Raw genomic sequence first — 21650 nt, forward strand, 5'->3', positions numbered from 1 at the left:
TATTATAAAACAAGACACTTCCCAACTTTTGATTTCAGGAACCCTTTTAACACTCTGAAAATCAATGAAGACCCCAAAGAATTTTTCTTTATGTGGGCTGTATGTATCTGTCAATGCTTACCACATTAAAAATTAAAAGTAACAATAATAAAGGCACATGTTAACATAAATTTAACATTTTTAAGGAATAACTATATTTTCCAAAAAACAAAAAATGAGAAAAATAGCTGTTTCACATTTTTGCAAATTAATGTTTTGGCTTAAAACAACTGGATTCTCACATCTGCTTTTGCATTCAATTTTTTGTGATATAACATGTCATGTAGCCTGTGGAAATTATACCGTATACTTATGGGAAAATGAGCATCAAAGGGTAAATAACACCTTAGTATTACTCATATTACAGTTTTGAACTTTCATGGTCACAGATGTCCCAGGGACCCCCAAATCAAACTTTGAGAACTGCTGCTATAAAATATATGATTAACCCAAAAGAAGGCATGAAAAAAAACAATTAAAACCCCCCCCAGAAAAAACACACAACAAAAGAAACAAATGAAAAAAACAAAAAAAGTAAAATGGCACACCTAAATCTAACTACATCAATACTTACAATAAACAGCAATGGACTAAAACACTCATATCAACAGGAAGAAATTATGAAACTGAATAGAAGGAAAAAAAGCAAGACCCAACCATCTGCTGTCTACAAGACACATAATTTTAAAACACAGGACTCCCCTGCTGGCACAGTGGTTAAGAATCCGCCTGCCAATGCAGGGGACATGGGTTCGATCCCTGGTCCGGGAAGATCCCACATGCTGCGGAGCAACTAAACCCATGCACCACAACCACTGAGCCCATGAGCCACAGCTACTGAGCCCACGTGCCACAACTACTGAAGCCCGCACACCTAAAGCCGGTGCTCCGCAACAAGGGAAGCCACCACAATGAGAAAGAAGTTGGTGCACCGCAACGAAGAATAGCCGCCACTCGCCTCAACTAGAGAAAGCCCATGTGAGCAGCACCAAAGACCCAATGCAGCCAAAAAATAAACAAATACAAACACAGATTAAAAACTGAAATAGAAGAATAAACTAATCTTAAAAAAAAACTGGAGCAGCTATATGAACATAAGAAAAAATATATTCCAAATGTATTTAAAAAGAAACATTTTATACTCATAAAAACATCAAACATTAGGAAGACATAATTATAAATGCGTATGCCCCTAATCATACAACTTTAAAATACATGAAGCAAAAATTGGCATTAAAGAGAAAAACAGATAAATTGACAATTATAGTTGGAAATTTTAACACTCTTTTCTCAGTATTTAATATTAAGAAAAGAAAAAAAAAATCACAAAGGATATAAATCTGAACAACACTACCAGCTACCCTGACCTACCATTTATAATATACCATACCCAACTACTGTAGAATACGCTTTCAAGTGGACAGGGAACATCCACATCCACCAAGACCTATCATATGCTGAACCATAAAACCAATCTCAATGAGCAGACAAAAGAAACCAAAACAAACAAATAAACTTCCCTGAAACCTTAGAGAGTATGGTTCTCTGACCATATGCAATTAAGTTAGAAACCATTAAAAATAAAAATAAAGATCTAGATAGCCTCCAAGTATTTGAAAATTGCTTCTAAATAATCACAATGGAGATTAAAAATATTTCAAACTGAATGATAATAAAAATACCACAATTTACTTAGAGGAGAATATATACCTTTAAATGTTTAAGAATTAGAAAGGAAAAAAATGAGTGGAAAGGAAGGAATAATAAAAGAGAAGCAATCAGTTAAATAAGGCAACAGACAATAGGGAAAATAACAAACCCTAAAGTCAGTTCTTTGATAAGATTAGTAAAGTTGGTAAATCCCTGATTAAGTGAATTGAGGGGGAAAAAAAAGAGAAATCACAAATTACCAAAATCAGGATCGAAAGAGGGGGATATTCACTGATGACGATTGTTTAGACAGACTATCCCGAGGAATCAACAAAAATTACTGTAATAATTATGAGCTACTACGGTTTGCAGTTAAAAGATTCAGTATTGTTAATTGTTGATTCTCTTCTAATATTTCTATAGCGTCAACACAATCTCAATCAAAATTTGAGCAAGCTTACTTTTAAAACAGAAATTAACATTCTAAAATTTACATGGAAATACAGAGAACTTAAAAAATCAAAATATTCTTGAGAAAAGAATGAAGCTAGAGAACTTACACTACCTTACTTCAGACTTCTATAGATCTACACCAGCGTTTCTCAACCAGGGATGACTTTTGCCCTTCAACAGACATTTGGCAAAGTCTGGAGACATTTTTGGTTGTTCCTACTGGAGGATGAAGGAATGCTACTGGCAAAAATAGTGGGTAAAGGCTTAGATACTGCTAAACATCCAACAACACAAGCAATACACAAGATACCTCACCATAACAAAGAATTATCTGGCCCCAAAACTCAACAGCGCCAAGCCTGAAAAAGCCTGAGCTATGCTAATAAAACTGTATGGTACTGGCATTAGAACAGACAAATAGATCAGTGGAACAGAACAGAGTCTAGAAATAGACTTACACTTTTATAGTCAACTGACTTTGACAGAGATGTCAAAGCAATTCAGTACCAAAACGAAGATGTTTTCAATAAATTGGTATTTCAACAACTGTATTTCCATATGGAAAAAAAACAGCTCAATTCCCACTTGACAAAAATTAATTCTAGATCACAGGACTAAAAATAAAAGCTGAAACTACAAAGCTTTTAGATGAAAACACAAGAGAAAAATCTTTGCAACATAAACAAAGATTTCTTCAGCACAGAAAGCAATAACCATAAAAGTTGAAATTAATTTATAAATTAAATCAAACTAAACTAAATTTTAAAATAAATTAAAAACTTAAGATCATCAAATTGGGAGAAAATACTATAAGACATATATGTGCCAAAGGACCTATATCCAGAATATATGAACTCCTATAATTCAACAGTAAAAAGACAGCCTCAATTTTAAAAACAGGGAAAAGTCCACAAAAAAAATAAATAAATGGCCAATAAACAAAATAACATTAGCCATCATTAGTCATCAGGGAAATGTAAATTAAAACTACACCTATACACCAACTGGAATAGCTAAAACTAAAGAGTGACACAACCGGGATTTCCTTGGTGGTCCAGTGGTTAAGACTCCGCGCTTCCACCCCTGGTAGGGGAACTAAGATCCTGCATGCCGCGGCCCAAAAAAAAAAGAAGAGTGACACAACCAACTGCTGATGATAATGTGGAAAAACTGGCACTTTCATGTAAAATGGTAAAAATACTTTGGCAAACAATTCCACAGTTTCTTAAAAATCTAAATGGACGACAGCAATTTCACTCTTCCTAAGAAATAAAGACACATGTCCTGAAAAGGACTCACACAAGAATGTTCACTGTCTCTTTATTCACAATAGCCAAACCTAGGAAGATATCATTGTGCTATCAATGAACTACTAATCAGTAATAAAAAGTCACAAAACACTAATACATCCAACATAAAACCAATTTAAGGTGAACAATGTTGACCTTAAGTAGGGAAGTTGTGAGGTAAGGACACAATTTTATCTTTTTCAAATGGTTATCCAGTGCTTTGAAAAAAGGTCCAGCTTTTCTCATGATGCCACCAACTGCATCATGTATCGAATACTTTCCATTCCATTTTACACTACTGGTCTATTAATGCCTCACTACCTCACTGCTTTCCTTAGATAAACATAAGAGTATGTTTTCGTATCTAGAAGGGCTAGCCAACACACCTCCAACTCCAGAAATTTTCAGGGAATTTTTTGTCTATCTTGAGCAAATACCCTGTCCCTCTTCTCCCTTCCACCAAAATATACTTTAGAATCAACTTGTCTAGCTTGTGGAAAAAACTTACTGATTTTTAGAATTAAGTTAGCATTAAAATAACCTGGAGAGAACTGACAACCCTGTTGAGTTATCCTATCCAAGGACCTGAGATGTCTTTCCATTGGTTCCAAGTACATTTTTCTGCAAGTACGTTTTTGTTATTGGTGAAGAGTAAAGTTTTTCTTCTATAAAAGAAAGTTTTTAAAAAGAAAATTGTAAACTTACCTTAAACCACGCAACACCCTCACCACGCAACACCCTCACCCAAGGTCACCAATGTAACATTTCTTGTCACATTTATTGCTAGGCATTTTGTCTTTCTGTTACTATAATAAATGGACATTTGCTTCCATATCTTCTAACTGGTTATTTGCTTATGTGAAGGCTACTTATTTTTGTTCATTAATTTTACATCCAGTTCCGTCACTGAATTCTTATTGTTTACATTATTTTTTTCTTCCTCTGATCTATTAACATGATGGAATAAAAATATTAATAAAGCACATAATATTAAACTGTCCTTATACTCCTGGGATAAATGAACCTCACTTGGTCAAAGTATACTATACTTAATGTATTGTTGGATTTTATTTTGAACATTTAAATGAAACTGGTGTGTAGTTTTCCTTTTTAGTGTTGTATTTAGTCAGAATTTATCATCAGTATTTGGTTTAAAAAAAAGACTGCAAGGTTTTCATACTTTATGTTCTGAAATAGTTCAAAAACTATCTATACTGGAATTATCTGCTCTTTGAGGTTTCAAAGAGTTGTGTGAAAGATTTCTGGGCATGAGTTTCTTTTGGGTGATGAGTCTTTGATAAATTTTCCAATTTCTATCTATTAGGATTTTCCCTCCTCCAAGAATCAGTTCTTGGGTTTTATCACCTAATATATTACTTTTGTTAATATCTTAATTCCTTTCTTATTTTCCTGAATATACGTCATTTTCCCCCCAACCTGTTAAATTTTAAGTATAAAAGATCGTCAAAAGCTCAAACGCTCAGGTTTCTAACAAGATTCATACTCAAGTGAATAAAGAAGACCTGTGTACCTCGTACCTCTCACCTCTCAATCTGGGACAAAGCCTACATTTTATTACCATTTTTAAAGGCTGCTTATTGCTCAGCACATAATTTGAACCAAACAATTTTGTTTATTAATAAGCACATGGCAAAAGAAACAAAAGATGAAAAATAATTAAGTAAAACTAGACTCATTCTCATTATTCTGCAACTTACCATTTTCTGAAGACCCGTTTGATTTTAAACTTGCTAATGTCCCAAGTTAAAGAAAGTTGTACTACATGTCTAGAAATTCTATGCTGACCAATGATTTCTCATACTTTTGCCTGTTTTTACAGCAGATATGTAAAACCTTAGCCTAAAATAAATGTAAAACCTTTATAAGAAAATCCAACAAAGGTAATAATGACAAGACTTTATTTAAATTGATACCAGATATTATATGCCATACAAAATGACATAAAATTCTATACTTTAATTTTTATATGAAACCAGAAGTTATACTTACTAATAACTTACTTGTAAATTTTTAAGGGTTTCTAATATTTGGTATGCATAAATTAAATAGATGCACTAATACAATTTACCAAGAACTCAAATTCTGTACCTTTAACTAAGAATAACAGTCCAGCTGTCAAAATCACACCTAACAAGATGCCATCAATTCCCCCATACACACAAAGGTAACTGAAATTCTCAATTTTTAGGAAAGATTCTTTGTAACTATTGTATCATCAGTGTTAATTTAACTATGGTTTTAACTGTTGTTATCCTTTATCAAGTCTTATTTTTTACTTCCTTGTCATTGGTTCTTAAAACCACCCCTCCTCCCCGGAATACAGAGATGGAGAGCCTTTTAACTAATACAGAGATGGACAGGCCTTTTAACCTAGCTTAAAAACCTGGCCAAACAAGTAAGAGAACTACTCTTTCTGGAGTTTCCTACATGTATTTCATAAGAATTAAAATAACATGTCCAGCCAATACAGAAACTACATATAAGGAAATGTGTCTCATGTACCAAGTACAAATACTAAACCAAATCACCTACAAATTCTAAAGAAAAACTCCAGAAAGACATAGTACAAGACTAATTTACCAGTTATACTGAATTTTTTAACGGAAAGTGAAGGCGGTAGGAAGCAAGTAAAAAACAACTTACCATTTGACAGCTAAATTCTGTACCTCTCCATTTTTATCTTCCAGTAACTTCAAAATCATTTTCACTACCTTCCTTTCACTATCATCATCCAACTTGATGGAATCTTTCTGCAGTTCTGTCATCAAATCATTTGTAGCCATAAACCTATGAAAAAATTAAAATTTGCTGGTAATTAAAAATTTTTAAGCACTAATAAAAAAAATCACCGTTTTCAAATCCAATGCTATCATTCATATCTAAGTCCTGATCTACTCTTCTAAATAAGGTATCATGGCTAAAATTATTTTCCCCGGGTTAGTCTTGATTTCAAATTTACTGACCGGACCTTCAATGAATGCTCTTTCATTCTAATAAAGTTGACCACTGAACAACGTGGGGGTCAAGGGGGTCACCCTCCCCCCACCTCGCTAAAAATCCATGTATAACTTTACAGTCACCGTTCACATCTGCACTTCCGCATCTGCAGATTCAACTGACCACAGATCGTGTAGTACATGTAGTACGTATTTATTGAAAACATTTCCCATATAAGTGGACCCACACAGATCAAACCCATTGTTCAGGGGTCAGCTGTAATTGCATCACTGCTTTTAGGGAAAGAAAAGCTTCTCTTTACTTTTTCTTTGCATGTGATTTGAATTTTATCTAGAAGTCTTTAACTAACATTAAGAATACCTTCCTGTGTAATACTGTTGTGTTGGGTTGGGGGTTACATTATTACAAATCACTGGGAAAATTCCAAAATGCAAATTCTCACCTCCACCCCAACTCCCACCATCAGGATCAAATGTATTTTCAAAACGATGAAGAGGTGATTCCAAAAAGTTATTCCAACTGACATCCAGCCCCCTTTCCTTAAGAACCACTACCAAAGGACAAAGTTTTAAACTATGCGCAAGCACAGTTCTTATCAAGTCTTATTAAACTGCTTATAAAGAAAAGCATACGTTCCAATTGGGATAATACAAGGTAAATTAAGCATGGGCCTTTTAAAAATTAACATTGTTCTCCTAATTGGAAGCCCCTCCCCATTTTATATGATGACAAAATGAAATTAAAACCACACAATATTCCAGAAAGTTAAAAAAACAAACTGAATAAAACACTAATGCAGGCACTTCTACACACAAAGCATGAAAAGCACCTTAACTATTTTACTTAGATAAAATCCATTAAACAACCATACCAGTTAGGACCTCTAAGAACCCCTGAAATGTTAATCATCTGGTTGAAGAGAAAACAGAGTGATCATCAATTTAAGTAAAAAAGCATGTAATCCCAATAAAAAAAAAAAAGTTACTTTATAGTTCTGAAAAAACTATACTGGTACACAGAATCCTTCCTTTATTTACCATTTATTTATTCACTGCCTGTTATGATGCTACGAAGGCTGGACTATGAGCAAAGAACAGATAAGATAGGAGTCTCTTGACTCCTAGCCTCAGAGAGCTTATACTCTAATAAAGAAGTCTACTGATTTTCAAAAATCAATAATTAACGGTTAAACATTTAAAAGTTGAAATGAGCACCAGCAAAATTAGCAATAGATAATATTTTTAAAACTCAGAAAACCTGGATTGAGATACTATGAGGTTATAAGAAGAACTACTTTTTAATTGTGACCCTGGAACCAGAAAGTTCCTTCTGTTCATGTGTTAAAAGGTTTCACTATAAATCTTATAAGGAAGTTGTTTGACCAGTTTGAAAGCTGTCTATGGAAGATTCAAAAGTCAATTTGTAAAACACCTCTTAGGCATTTACTGCTTTAGGTATGGGGCTAAGGACTGAGATGATAAATTTATACTCAGTCCCCTCCTCTTAACTTATTCATCTAACACAGCAGACAGGTAAATGGAAGAATCTCACACAAATTTTCTAAAACACTCAAGGGTGTTTGGCAATGATCACACCAAAGAACCGACAGTTAGTTTGGATCTCAAAGGATTACCAGGGCTTGCATGGGGAAAGCTGGTTCGGGATTTTAAGTGTATTTGTGTGCATGGTGGTGGTGGTGGTGGTGGTGGTGGTGGTGGTGAGGGGCATAATACCTCAGAGTGAAGCAATTCAGCGTGTCTGAGGCACAGGGAAATAGAAACCTAACAGGAAGATGGAAATGTAGGCTGAGGTCAAGATGGGAAAGGTTGTATATACTCATTCACTATGTACTGAGAACCTTTTATTTGTCAGGTACTGTGCTAGGTGCTATGGATACAAGGGCTGGCAAAAGCAAACACAATTGCTTCCTGCTATCTTGGAACTTACATAACAGTTGAATAGAGGCATATTGATTTTTTAAAACTACATATATGAGTACTTACATATGTAGTTATGAACTGAGATAAATGCTATGAAGGAAAGGAATGTGGCACAAAGAAAAGATAATGGGATAACAAAGTAACATGACCTAGACTGGAATGAAAGTTGTGTATCAGGGAAGACTGAGATCTTAAGCATGAAAAGGAACTGTGTGTGGGGAGTGGGGAGGTTATGGCCAAGTAGGCAGGGGCCAAAAGATTAAAGAGATTTGAAGATCTTACTAGGATTCTAGTCTTTATTCTAAAAGTGATGGGAGGATGGTTCTGAAGAACCTAGGGGCAGGACAGAAATAAAGACGCAGCCGCAGAGAATGGACTTGAGGACACGGGGTGGGGGAAAGGTAAGCTGGGATGAAGTGAGAGAGTGGCACGGACATATATACACTACCAAATGTAAAATAGATAGCTAGTGGGAAGCAGCCACACAGCACAGGGAATCAGCTCGGTGCTTTGTGACCACCTAGAGGGGTAGGATAGGGAGGGTGGGAGATGCAAGAGGGAGGGGATATGGGGATATATGTATATGTATAGCTGATTCACTTTGTTATAAAGCAGAAACTAACACACCATTGTAAAGCAATTATACTCCAATAAAGATGTTTTAAAATAAATAAATAAATAAAAGTGATGGGAGGGACTTCCCTGGCAGTCCACTGGTTAACACTCCACGCTTCCAATGCAGGGGGAGCAGGTTCGATCCCTGGTCCGGGAACTAAGATCCACATGCCGTGCAGCGTGGCCAGACAATTTTTTTTAATTAAAAAAAAATAATAATAATAAAATAAAAGTGATGGAAAGCTACTCATCTGAGGTAGAGATGGGGGGTAAATGGAATGATCAGATTTGCATTTCAGAAGTATTACTCCAGCTACATTGTGGAAAACAGTTTGAGAGAACCAAACTTCATTTAGCAGACTGGATAGAGAACAGATAGGAGAGCTATGGGAGCAGATTAAGTGAGAAATGATGGTAGCCAGAATAAGGGTTACGACAGTAAATGGAGATGGAAAAAATGGACACACAGTCAATTCTCATTATTAGCAGAGTAAAATTTGTTGTAACCCCCAAATCAATTCTCCAGCGCTTTCATGATATTTGCAGACATGCGAAGAACCAGGAAATATTTGAATCACCCAAAGCACACATTCCGCACACACTCCCAGCTGACACTGCACCAGGTGACACTCTGCCTATTTCAGCTCTCATACTGTAAACAAGCATCCTCTTCTCAGTTTATCTGGTGCCACGTTTTTTGTTGTTTTTTCTTTTGCATGTTTGTGCTTTTTGTTGGTAATTGTGCTGTTTAAAATGACCCTCAAGCGTGGTGATGAAGTGCTATCTAGTGTTCCTAAAGACAAGAAGGCCATGATGTGTCTTCCAGAAAAAATACATGTTAGATAAGTAACTACTGTGAATAATATAATGAGAACAAACCCTATTTGAGATTTACAAGGTTAAAGTTTATAGGTCTTTGAAATGGATTAGATATGGAGATGGTAAAGGATGAGTTAGGAAAAGGACAAAGAAGCAGAAGGGAAACCACAGGACTTGGGTGTTATAGTCGGTATACATCCTGTCCAGTCTTAGTGTTATTGAATAACCACTGTCACACATTAGATGGTTCAACCACTCATCTTACAACACAGGAAGAGAGATTTAACAAGCCTGGTTCAACTACAGACTATACTGAATGGCCACTCCTCTGATCCTGATCAGCAAAATCCCAGCCAAAGTGAAGACATCAACAATGTGACTTAGTGCCCTGCAGGCCAACTTTGTCTGCCCTTGGCCAAAAGTAAGGACTGGCGGGGGGTGGGGGTGACCCAGCAGCCCCTACAGTCCAGGAACTGTTCTAAGGCTTATACCTAAACTTCAATGATAACATCCAAATGAATAACCCAAACAGAGCTGATGCTTTCAGGGAAAGCATATTTTTTTCCTGGGCATAAACACACAGAACATCCATTTCAGGTAAGTTCACTTAGCAACATAAAATACCAAACATCCTCCTAACTAAATGAGTGACTGCTACTGCTTTACCAATTATAGCTTTTCCTCTGCTTTACTGTGCCCTCCTTATAACATTTATTAAGATGTCAAATGACAGAATTGCCCCTTTCTGACATTCACAGAAAGATAGACAAGATGAAAAGGCAGAGGGCTATGTACCAGATGAAGGAACAAGATAAAACCCCAGAAAAACAACTAAATGAAGTGGAGATAGGCAACCTGCCAGAAAAAGAATTCAGAATAATGATAGTGAAGATGATCCAGGACCTCGGAAAAACAATGGAGACAAAGATCGAGAAGATGCAAAAAATGTTTAACAAAGACCTAGAAGAATTAAAGAACAAACAAACAGATGAACAATACAATAACTGAAGTGAAAACTACACTAGAAGGAATCAATAGCAGAATAACTGAGGCAGAAGAACGGATAAGTGACCTGGAAGACAGAATGGTGGAATTCACTGCTGCAGAACAGAATAAAGAAAAAAGAATGAAAAGAAATGAAGACAACCTAAGAGACCTCTGGGACAACATTAAACGCAACAACATTCATATTGTAGGCGTCCCAGAAGGATAAGAGAGAAAGGGCCAGAGAAAATATTAGAAGAGATTATAGTCGAAAACTTCCCTAACATAGGAAAGGAAATAGCCACCCAAGTCCAGGAAGCGCAGCGAGTCCCATACAGGATAAACCCAAAGAGAAACACACCGAGACACATAGTAATCAAAGTGGCAAAAATTAAATACAAAGAAAAATTATTGAAAGCAGCAAGGGAAAAACAACAAATAACATACAAGGGAACTCCCATAAGGTTAACAGCTGATTTCTCAGCAGAAACTCTACAAGCCAGAAGGGAGTGGCGTGATATACTTCAAGTGATGAAAGGGAAGAACCTACAACCAAGATTACTCTACCCGGCAAGGATCTCATTTAGATTTGATGGAGAAATCAAAAGCTTTACAGACAAGCAAAAGCTAAGAGAATTCAGCACCACCAAACCAGCTCTACAACAAATGCTAAAGGAACTTCTCTAAGTGGGAAACACAAGAGAAGAAAAGGACCTACAAAAACAAACCCAAAACAATTAGGAAAATGGTAATAGGAATATACATATCGATAATTACCTTAAACGCAAATGGATTAAATGCTCCAACCAAAAGACACAGGCTCGCTAAATGGATACAAAAACAACACCCATATATATGCTGTCTACAAGAGACCCACTTCAGACCTATGGACACATACAGACTGAAAGTGAGGGGATGGAAAAAGATATTCCATGCAAATGGAAATAAAAAGAAAGCTGGAGTAGCTATAATCATATCAGATAAAATAGACTTTAAAATAAAGAATGTTACAAGAGACAAGGAAGGACACTACATAATGATCAAGGGATCAATCCAAGAAGAAGATATAACAATATAAATATATATGCACCCAACATAGGAGCACCTCAATACATAAGGCAACTGCTAACAGCTATAAAAGAGGAAATTGACAGTAACACAATAATACTGAGAGACTTTAACACCTCTCCTACACCAATGGACAACATCATCCAAAATGAAAATAAATAGAAGCCTTAAACAGAAGGCTTAAATGACACAATAGACCATATAGATTTAATTGATATTTATAGGACATTCCATCCAAAACAGCAGATTACACCTTCTTCTCAAGTGTGCACAGAACATTCTCCAGGATAGATCACATCTTGGGTCACAAATCAAGCCTCAGTAAATTTAAGAAAATTGAAATCATATCAAGCATCTTTTCTGACCACAACACTATGAGATTAGAAATGAATTACAGGGGAAAAAAAGTAAAAAACACAAACACATGGAGGCTAAATAATACATTACTAAATAACCAGGAGATCACTGAAGAAATCCAAGAGAAAATAAAAAAATATCTAGAGACAAATGACAATGAACACATGATGATCCAAAACCTATGGGATGCAGCAAAAGCAGTTCTAAGAGGGAAGTTTATAGCTACACAAGCCTACCTCAAGAAACAAGAAATATCTCAAATAAAAAATCTAACCTTACACCTAAAGGAACTAGAGAAAGAAGAACAAACAAAACCAAAAGTTAGCAGAAGGAAAGAAATCATAAAGATCAGAGCAGAAATAAATGAAATACAAAGAAAACAATAGCAAAGATCAATAAAACTAAAAGCTGGTTCTTTGAGAAGATAAACAAAATTGATAAACCATTAGCCAGACTCATCAAGAAAAAGAGGGAGAGGACTCAAATCAATAAAATTAGAAATGAAAAAGGAGAAGTTACAACAGACACCGCAGAAATACAAAGCATCCTAAGAGACTACTACAAGCAACTCTATGCTAATAAAATGGACAACCTGGAAGAAATGGACAAATTCTTAGAAAGGTATAACCTTCCAAGACTGGTTACCAGGAAGAAATAGAGAATATGAACAGACCAATCACAAGTAATGAAATTGAAACTGTGATTAAAAGTCTTCCAACAAACAAAAGTCCAGGACCAGATGGCTTCACAGGTAAATTCTATCAAACATTTCGAGAAGAGCTAACACCCATCCTTCTCAAACTATTCCAAAAAAGTGCAGAGGAAGGAACACTCCCAAACTCATTCTATGAGGCCACCATCACCCTGATACCAAAACCAGACAAAGATACTACAAAAAAAGAAAATTACAGACCAATATCACTGATGGATATAGATGCACAAATCCTCAACAAAATACTAGCAAACAGAATCCAACAAAACACTAAAAGGATCATACACCATGATCAAGTGGGATTTATCCCAGGGATGCAAGGATTCTTCAATATACGCAAATCAATCAATGTGATACACCATATTAACAAATTGAAGAAGAAAAACCATATGATCATCTCAATAGATGCAGAAAAAGCTTTTGACAAAATTCAACACCCATTTATGATAAAAACTCTCCAGAAAGTGGGCACAGAGGTAACCTACCTCAACATAATAAAGGCCATATACGACAAACCCACAGTAAACATTCTCAATGATGAAAAACTGAAAGCATTTCCTCTAAGATCAGGAATGAGACAAGGATGTCCACTCTCACCATTATTATTCAACATAGTTTTGGAAGTCCTAGCCACGGCAATCAGAGAAGAAAAAGAAATAAAAGGAATACAAATTGGAAAAGAAGTAGTAAAACTGTCACTGTTTGTAGATGACATGATACTACACATAGAGAATCCTAAAGATGCCACCAGAAAGCTACTAGAGCTAATCAATGAATTTGGTAAAGTTGCAGGATACAAAATTAATGCACAGAAATCTCTTGCATTCCTATACACTAATGATGAAAAACCTGAAAGAGAAATTAAGGAAACACTCCCATTTACCACTGCAACAAAAAGAATAAAATACCTAGGAATAAACCTACCTAGGGAGACAAAAGACCTGTATGCAGAAAACTATAAGACACTGATGAAAGAAATTAAAGATGATACCAAGAGATGGAGAGATATACCATGTTCTTGGATTGGAACAATCAATATTGTGAAAATGACTATACTACCCAAAGCAATCTACAGATTCAATGCAATCCCTATCAAACTACCAATGGCATTTTTTACGGAACTAGAACAAATCATCTTAAAATTTGTATGGAGACACAAAAGACCCCGAATAGCCAAAGCAGTCTTGAAGGAATAAAACGGGGCTGGAGGAATCAGACTCCCTGACTTCAGACTATATTACAAAGCTACAGTAATCAAGACAATATGGTACTGGCACAAAAACAGAAACATAGATCAATGGAACAAGATAGAAAGCCCAGAGATAAACCCACGCACCTATGGTCAACTAATCTATGACAAAGGAGGCAAAGATATACAATGGAGAAAAGACAGTCTCTTCAATAAGTGGTGCTGGGAAAACTGGACAGCTACATGTAAATGAATGAAATTAGAACACTCCCTAACACCATATGCAAAAATAAACTCAAAATGGATTCGAGACCTAAATGTAAGACCGGACACTATAAAACTCTTAGAGGAAAACATAGGAAGAACACTCTTTGACATAAATCACAGCAATATCTTTTTTGAACCACCTCCTAGAGTCATGGAAATGAAAACAAAAATAAACAAATGGGACCTAATGAAACTTCAAAGCTTTTGCTCAGCAAAGGAAACCATAAACAAGACGAAAAGACAACCCTCAGAATGGGAGAAAATATTTGCAAACGAATCAAGGGACAAAGGATTTATCTCCAAAATATATAAACAGCTCATGCAACTCAATATTAAAGAAACAAACAACCCAATCCAGAAATGGGCAGAAGACCTAAATAGACATTTCTCCAAAGAAGACATACAGATGGCCAAGAAGCACATGAAAAGTTGCTCAACATCACTAATTATTAGAGAAATGCAAATCAAAACTACAATGAGGTATCACCTCACACCAGTTAGAATGGGCATCATCAGAAAATCTACAAACAACAAATGCTGGAGAGGGTGTGGAGAAAAGAGAACCCTCTTGGAAAAACTAAAAATAGAATTACCATATGATCCAGCAATCCCACTACTGGGCATATACCCAGAGAAAACCATAATTCAAAAAGACACATGCACCCCAATGTTCACTGCAGCACTGTTTACAATAGCCAGGTGATGGAAGCAACCTAAATGCCCACTGACAGACGAATGGATAAAGAAATTGTGGTACATATATACAATGGAATATCACTCAGCCATAAAAAGGAACTAAATTGAGTCATTTGTTGAGAAATGGATGGACCTAGAGACTGTCATACAGAGTGAAGTAAGTCAGAAACAGAAAAACAAATATCATATATTAACGCATGTATGTGGAACCTAGAAAAATGGTACAGATGAACTGGTTTGCAGGGCAGAAGTTGAGACACAGATGTAGAGAACAAACGTATGGACACCAAGGGGGGAAAACCCAGGGGGGGTGGGGATGGTGGTGTGCTGAATTGGGCGATTGGGATTGACATGTATACACTGATGTGTATAAAATTGATGACTCGTAAGAACCTGCTGTATAAAAAAAAAAAGAATTGCCCCTTTCTGACAACATCCAATCTAAAGCAAACCTCTGCTTCCTTCCCAAAATTACCCAAATAGGTCCTAACACCCTCTTACTAAGATATCCCATAGTATGTGTTCTCCCTCACTAAATGGTAACAAACCAAACCTGTGTGAGAGACATCTACACATATAAGAGAATATCAAGAAGAAAAAAGTGGTAAACAGTGCTTACATTACATATCATTACATACCAAATAAAAGAGCAAAGAAAACACCCACTAAATTAGTTACCTGGAGATTGTTAAGGATTTGAGGGAGAGTAATTTCAGTAAGCCTAGGTGGGCAACCTCTAAGTTTAGAGTTTATCTCATAGTCTATGGGAATTAGTGCAGAAGGCAATGATCAGCTGTGATATTTAGGAAGAAAATTCTAATGGAAGAATTACCAAAAGATTGGATTAAAAAGAGGCCTGAGATAGAGAGACTAATTTGAGAAATACTCATCAGGGAACTAAGGTAAAGAGGAAAGGGTGACATCAAGCTTTCCAACTGGGACATTTGGTAGATGGTAATGTGACACAACAAAATAAGAATAAAAGAGGTTTAAGGTGGGAGAGGAGAAAGTTAAGATGTTAACTTTCAGACTTTTATGGGAGTCCCAGGTGGATTAACCTACAGGCAGTGCCATCTCATTCATTTATTCAAGTATTTTGGGGGTACCATCATTAGAAACTGTGCCAGGCTCTGCAAAAGGTATGAGCAAGACAGTCAGACTGCAACACACACACTTGGCGACTGAAAGTTCACTGAGGAGAGAACCTATTCATCTTTAGTAAATCCAATTAGAGAAGAAAAAATAATGGTAGAAATAGATACTTTGTACTGCACAATGAGTGGTTTCCGAAACCCTTCCCCTAATATATAAACACAATTTTACCCTTGTTTCCAACAGAAATCTAAATGCTATGGGCCAACTGCATCACCCAGTGAACCAATTATCTTTCATATATCTTCTACACACCCCACTGCTGTCTCACTTTTTCTCATTTATTCTCTTAGAGTTATGAATTAACTTGAGACAGTCTTAATATCGTTCACGTAAATAAAACTAATTTTTAGTCATCTTCTTCACAGTTTCCTCAGTGAGGTCCCTTTCTCCTCTTTTTCAGTAGTGAGCCCTAATCATTGCTGATAATGAGTGTTAGCAGTACTATACCTGTATCCCTCCCCACCAAATCACAAGTGAAATCGTGTAACTTAATGCCATCAATGCACAAAGAACTTAGAAAATGCTCAGTAATCACCTTCTTAATCTCTACAAACCTATTTCTTCTGATTAAACTTACTTTTCTTCAAGCACAAGCAGTCCAGATAATGTAGTCTTTCCTGTTACATTATTTTAAGTGCCCACACAGTACTTTCAGCTATGTTATAGGATCTCTAAGCTCCCTTCCAACTCTGAAAACTGATGATTCTGTAACAGGCCCGAGATTTTTATTAGCATTTTAAACAGTTTCCAAGGGCAAATGCCTTCCAATAGTCAAAACACATAAATATATTTGGTGACATAAATCATAATCAAGCTAGGAAATTCTACAATGCAGTGAATTATTTTAACATTGTATCAAATGGTATTTTAAAAAAATAGATTGGCAGATTTTACAATGACTTCTTAAACTTCCCCAATCCTTACATGCTTTTTTAACTCTGGAATTAAAATCAAATTCAACTAAAACAAGTTATCTATTTAGAACCCACATGGCCAAGGCACTAAATAAAGTGGAGGATTCAGTTCAGTAAGACAAGGTCCCTACCCATTCCTACCCCACCACGAGAGTGGTGTTTGTATTGTGTGCTTTCACACCTACCTAGAACTTCAAGACCTAGCTCAGATCACTCCTTGAACATGAATGAATCTCCTTGCTTTCATCTTCTCTGCCACTTAAGCCTGAACACTACATACTGCCCTGGGTTATTTATGTTTTTACAAATGCCTTAACCACTCAACAAGCATGCAGACAATACTGAAGGCAAGCACTATCGTCAACTTTTTGTAGTCCCTCTCAGGGAATTATTTAATCTTCTAGCACAAAATACTCCCTAAGCCTAACTTAGAGGGAACTGAAATTTAAGGTCTTACTCTTAATGTCCCCTAGTAAAAATCTTGCAGAAGTAGAATATGGTAGTTTAGAGTTCATGCTCTGGGGGTATCTGGAAATCCCTGATCTACTACTGTTTAACCGGCCTTGGGCAAGCACTTAGCATCACCAGATTGAAGTTTCCTCAGCTGAAACAGAGATTGCTAGTATCCACTTTACTAAAGTTGTAAGGATCAAGTGTATAAAGTCCACAGAAAGCATTAACAATTATGTACAGAGAAATAAAAGAACGGTAAAAAATTTTTTTTTAGCTCTTGATTCCTTGGAATACTGGAATTCAGCTGGTGATGAAGCATATGAAAATAAAAGCTGGTGACGAAGCATATGAAAATAAAAGCAGAACCTTATTAGTTACCTCAACCCACTGAATATTCAGTATTAATATTTATAGGTGCAGCATTCACTTTGTTTATACACATTAAAGTTTTCATTCTGTTATCTACAGAATCACTACTTACTGGCACTAAACCATAGTATCCTACCTTCGAAGAACACAGAACACTAAACCATGAAAGAAAAAAGGACACTATATAATTTAAGTCCTACCGAAAAAAAAAAATCTTGAAAAATGTTGACATTCCAAAATTTTGAAGTCTGCATCCATTTCTTTACCTTCTTTACAGTAAAAAAACTATTTAGTTATTCAGAGACCTGAAAATTTGGGCCTATAAGGGACCTTTTGTAATCACCCATGTACAAGTCTCTCGAAAGTGAATTTAATCCCAAACTAAGTAGCCTGCCCAAGATATCAGATAGTTCACAGCAAAGAATCCTACAGGACTAGAACCCATATTTGTAACTGGGAGGTCATATTCTCTTTGGATTCCACCATGAGAAAAATGTTTTTTTCTTCCTTTTAGATGTACTATCCTCTTCTCCCCTTAGCACAAGGTAGAGTGGTCTGCACATGTTAGATTTTCTATAATGTTAATTAATCTTGTCCTCAAGATCCTTCTAGTACTAGGTATTTTAAAACATGTAACAATAGCTATGACATTTACAGCAAAATAAACAAGTAAATAAATTTCTAATGAGAAATTACCATCATTTAAAAATAGAACACATGTATTCAAATACAGTAAAATCTTCAAGATACTTGACTGCAAATGCTATTTTAATTAATCTCTTAAATGTCAGTAATTTAATATATATAGTGCTTTGGTTCCCAAAACTTGTCTATTACTGAATGGCTTGAGTATATTAAGTCTTAAAAACATAGTTGTTAAAAATATCTTAATGACAAACTACTGTAAGTCACTTACTGTTCTTAGGCATATCTTCTATAATCTTCATCAACTATTAGAAATATATCAGTATCACATTTTTAGGAGTAATCCTCCAAGCAATGTTTTAATTTATTCAAGCCCACATTAGTAGATAATCCTTATCAAGTTCAACACTAGTATACCTTAACATCAGAGCATTACTCTTCCATATAATTAGAAAAAACAAAAAACAAAAACAAAAAACTCCTCAAGCATGTGCGTATTACCTTTCCTCTAGAAGAAACATAAGAAAGGAAGCTTCAGTCAATAATCACATATGCAGTATTATCACATGACTTGACTTCTTTATTCTAAACATATTATCCATACACAAGTCTGACTAGTGGAACAAAACTGTACTATTATACGGAAAGTCCTATCTTTAGACTAAAACTGAACACCATCAGAATGAAATTCAGTACTTTTACAGAATGAGCCAAACTGACAGAAATGGGAGGGGGTAAAATCACACCACACATTCTACACTACTTAAAGTTTTTTATATATGTTCCATTCAAATGTTTATTTAAATTTTAATGGCTTGCATTGGGAGCAAGCAAAGCTCCAAAGGGAAGTAAACAGCATTCTAAAAACAAAACCTTTTATTTATTTTAATCTTGATTTTGACCCTAGAACTAACAAATCTAAAAATATTAATACCCAAAATAAACACGTCTCTTCCAAAAACGAACACTCGAACCTTTATTATTAGCAAACTAATTTTAAAACTTTTGAATACAATCCTTAAAAACTCCCTAGATAGCAAAACTTTTTGAGAATCATTTCTGGCTATGAAGTCACAGACCAAAATGTATTTCATTGGCCATTTTAATATGCCAGCATATTAATTTAATTAGGAACAGATTATTACATTTTTCTTGGTTCTCCTTTCACAAATCAAAAAATTTTTCCCCAGTACATAAGGTTTGGGCGTGTTTTCAGGTGTTAAAACGTACCGTTCATACAAAAAAAAAACAAATAAGCCCGTCAGCCACAATTTAAATTGAAGACTATTTGTTCTTCCCTTTAAAATGCAGAAAATAAAACCACTAGAGAACAAAACAAGTATCAAAGCTATAAAAAGCTAATTAGATCGGGAGTTGATTGATTTTGTGATGGGATAGAAGGCGGGAAGGATGGAATGTAACAATTCCTGTAGTGCAAAAAAAAAAAAAAAAGAGGGAGAGAAACCAAGATTACCCGTGAAAATATAACAATTCTTCAATATGGATGTGACCAAGGTTTGGAACCAACCGTACAAGTCTCCTGGAACAGAACTTTATAACAAACCTCCACATTCACCATCCCCATATTAGAAAACTCCTTTCAATAAGACCCATTTGCTTGTTGCACCTTTTTGTTTCAGGTTCAGTAATTCACCTTTCTGGCAGTAATTTTGGATATAAGGAAATGAGACTGAAACCCCGAGATCCTGCTTGGGTTTTTACCTGACGAGGGAAAATGACAAGAAATGCTGGCGGGAAAACCCTACGAGTCAAGTTTCCACCATCCCGGCTCCCCCTCCACCTTCTTCCCACCTTGACGAAAGGGATAATCCAAAGAAAAGTTTATAGCCCAATCCCCGAAGGGCTGGAAAAGCAAGCAAATCGTTCGAGCTGAATGCACCTAGGCCCGCTCACATCTGCGGGAAAGGAGGCGGCAGCTGGGACCCCGAGTGGGCAGCAACAGCAGCTCTGGCCCCGGGAGCATAACGGCCTAGCGCCTCGGGCAGGCTGGCGGGTAGGCCTGGCCTCCGGGGCTCCAAGCCTAGAGCGACTCCCTTGCCCACAATGGTGCGTGATCTCGCCCCTTCACGCTACCTGGGACGCGAAAGTCACGTCCTGGGAGGGCAGAGCATGCGGTGGGGGACGCAGAAGAGGCCTAGGACCGGAGACGGTCAACGGCCTAGAGGAAAGAATGGGGGAAGGGGGTTAGAAGGTGGGCGAGGAAAGGGACCTGCCGGGATCGGGGAGCGGAGGATGGCCTGGAGACCTCCGCAAAGCCGAGCAACCAGTTAAGGCCAAAGGGGTGGGGCAAGGCCTGTGTGAGGGCCAGGGCCGCGGATGGGGGACCCCGAGGGGAGCTGAGGGTCGGATTTCGGCCTCACCTGAAGTCCTTGTCGCTGGATGTCATTTTTTCCAGCAAATTGGAAATGTGGTACGAGGCGCTCGCCATGTTGCCGGCCTCGATCCCGCCCGCCGGCGCTGCTGGTGCTGCTGCCCGCCGCCGCCGCCGCTGGGGCTCCTCCTCTCGCTCGCCGCGGCTCCCGCTTCCAGGGTCGCAGCGCGGCGCAGACGCTGACAAGGGAGGCGCCTCGACGGGCTGCCCCCTCCCCGACGAGGCGTGGGCCTGTCCCGGGGGAAGCAGAGGCCACGGGGCCGGCCTAACGACGGCGCTGCTCGCCGGAAAACGAGCTCATGAGCAGCGAGGAGTACAGCAGGCTCTCTCCGGAGAGGCAGACACTTCCACTCGGGGCCGTCCCACTCCCACTCCCTCCGCACTCGCTCCCTAGGGCAAGAGGCCAAAACCCGCCTCCTTCACTCCGGGGGAGGGCGCGGCAGACGCGGGACGCTACGGAAAGCTGAGGTCAGGGTTCAAGGAAGTCTCCCCACGCACGCTGCGGAGACGCTAGGTAAAGGACAATCCTGTTGGCTGAAGCCTGTGTCAATCTTCGCGTGACCCGCCCTTCAGGAGGCATGACAACGGCCAAAAGGCGCTGTTCTCGCGAGACTTGAAAGCGGCGGTTAAAGGATTGGGGACCAGTGGAACGAGGATGCCTTCAT

The 21650-nt window shown here is 37.3% G+C and overlaps 1 protein-coding gene across 1 annotated transcript in view; it reads right to left on the reverse strand.

Annotated features, from left to right (window-relative positions):
• Positions 1–21432, reverse strand: part of CAND1 (cullin associated and neddylation dissociated 1) — a 44364-nt gene extending 22932 nt beyond the window's left edge. The window contains exons 1-2 of the mRNA XM_007195056.3: positions 20975–21432; positions 6096–6239 (exon numbers count right to left, since the gene is read on the reverse strand). Coding sequence (XP_007195118.1) covers positions 6096–6239; positions 20975–21042 — 212 coding nt within the window. The 5' untranslated portion in view covers positions 21043–21432. The remainder of the gene's footprint in view (positions 1–6095; positions 6240–20974) is intronic.
• Between the last annotated feature and the right edge of the window lie 218 nt (positions 21433–21650).

This window comes from Balaenoptera acutorostrata, chromosome 11, assembly GCF_949987535.1.
Source record: "Balaenoptera acutorostrata chromosome 11, mBalAcu1.1, whole genome shotgun sequence".
In the NCBI taxonomy this organism is placed as follows: domain Eukaryota; kingdom Metazoa; phylum Chordata; class Mammalia; order Artiodactyla; family Balaenopteridae; genus Balaenoptera; species Balaenoptera acutorostrata.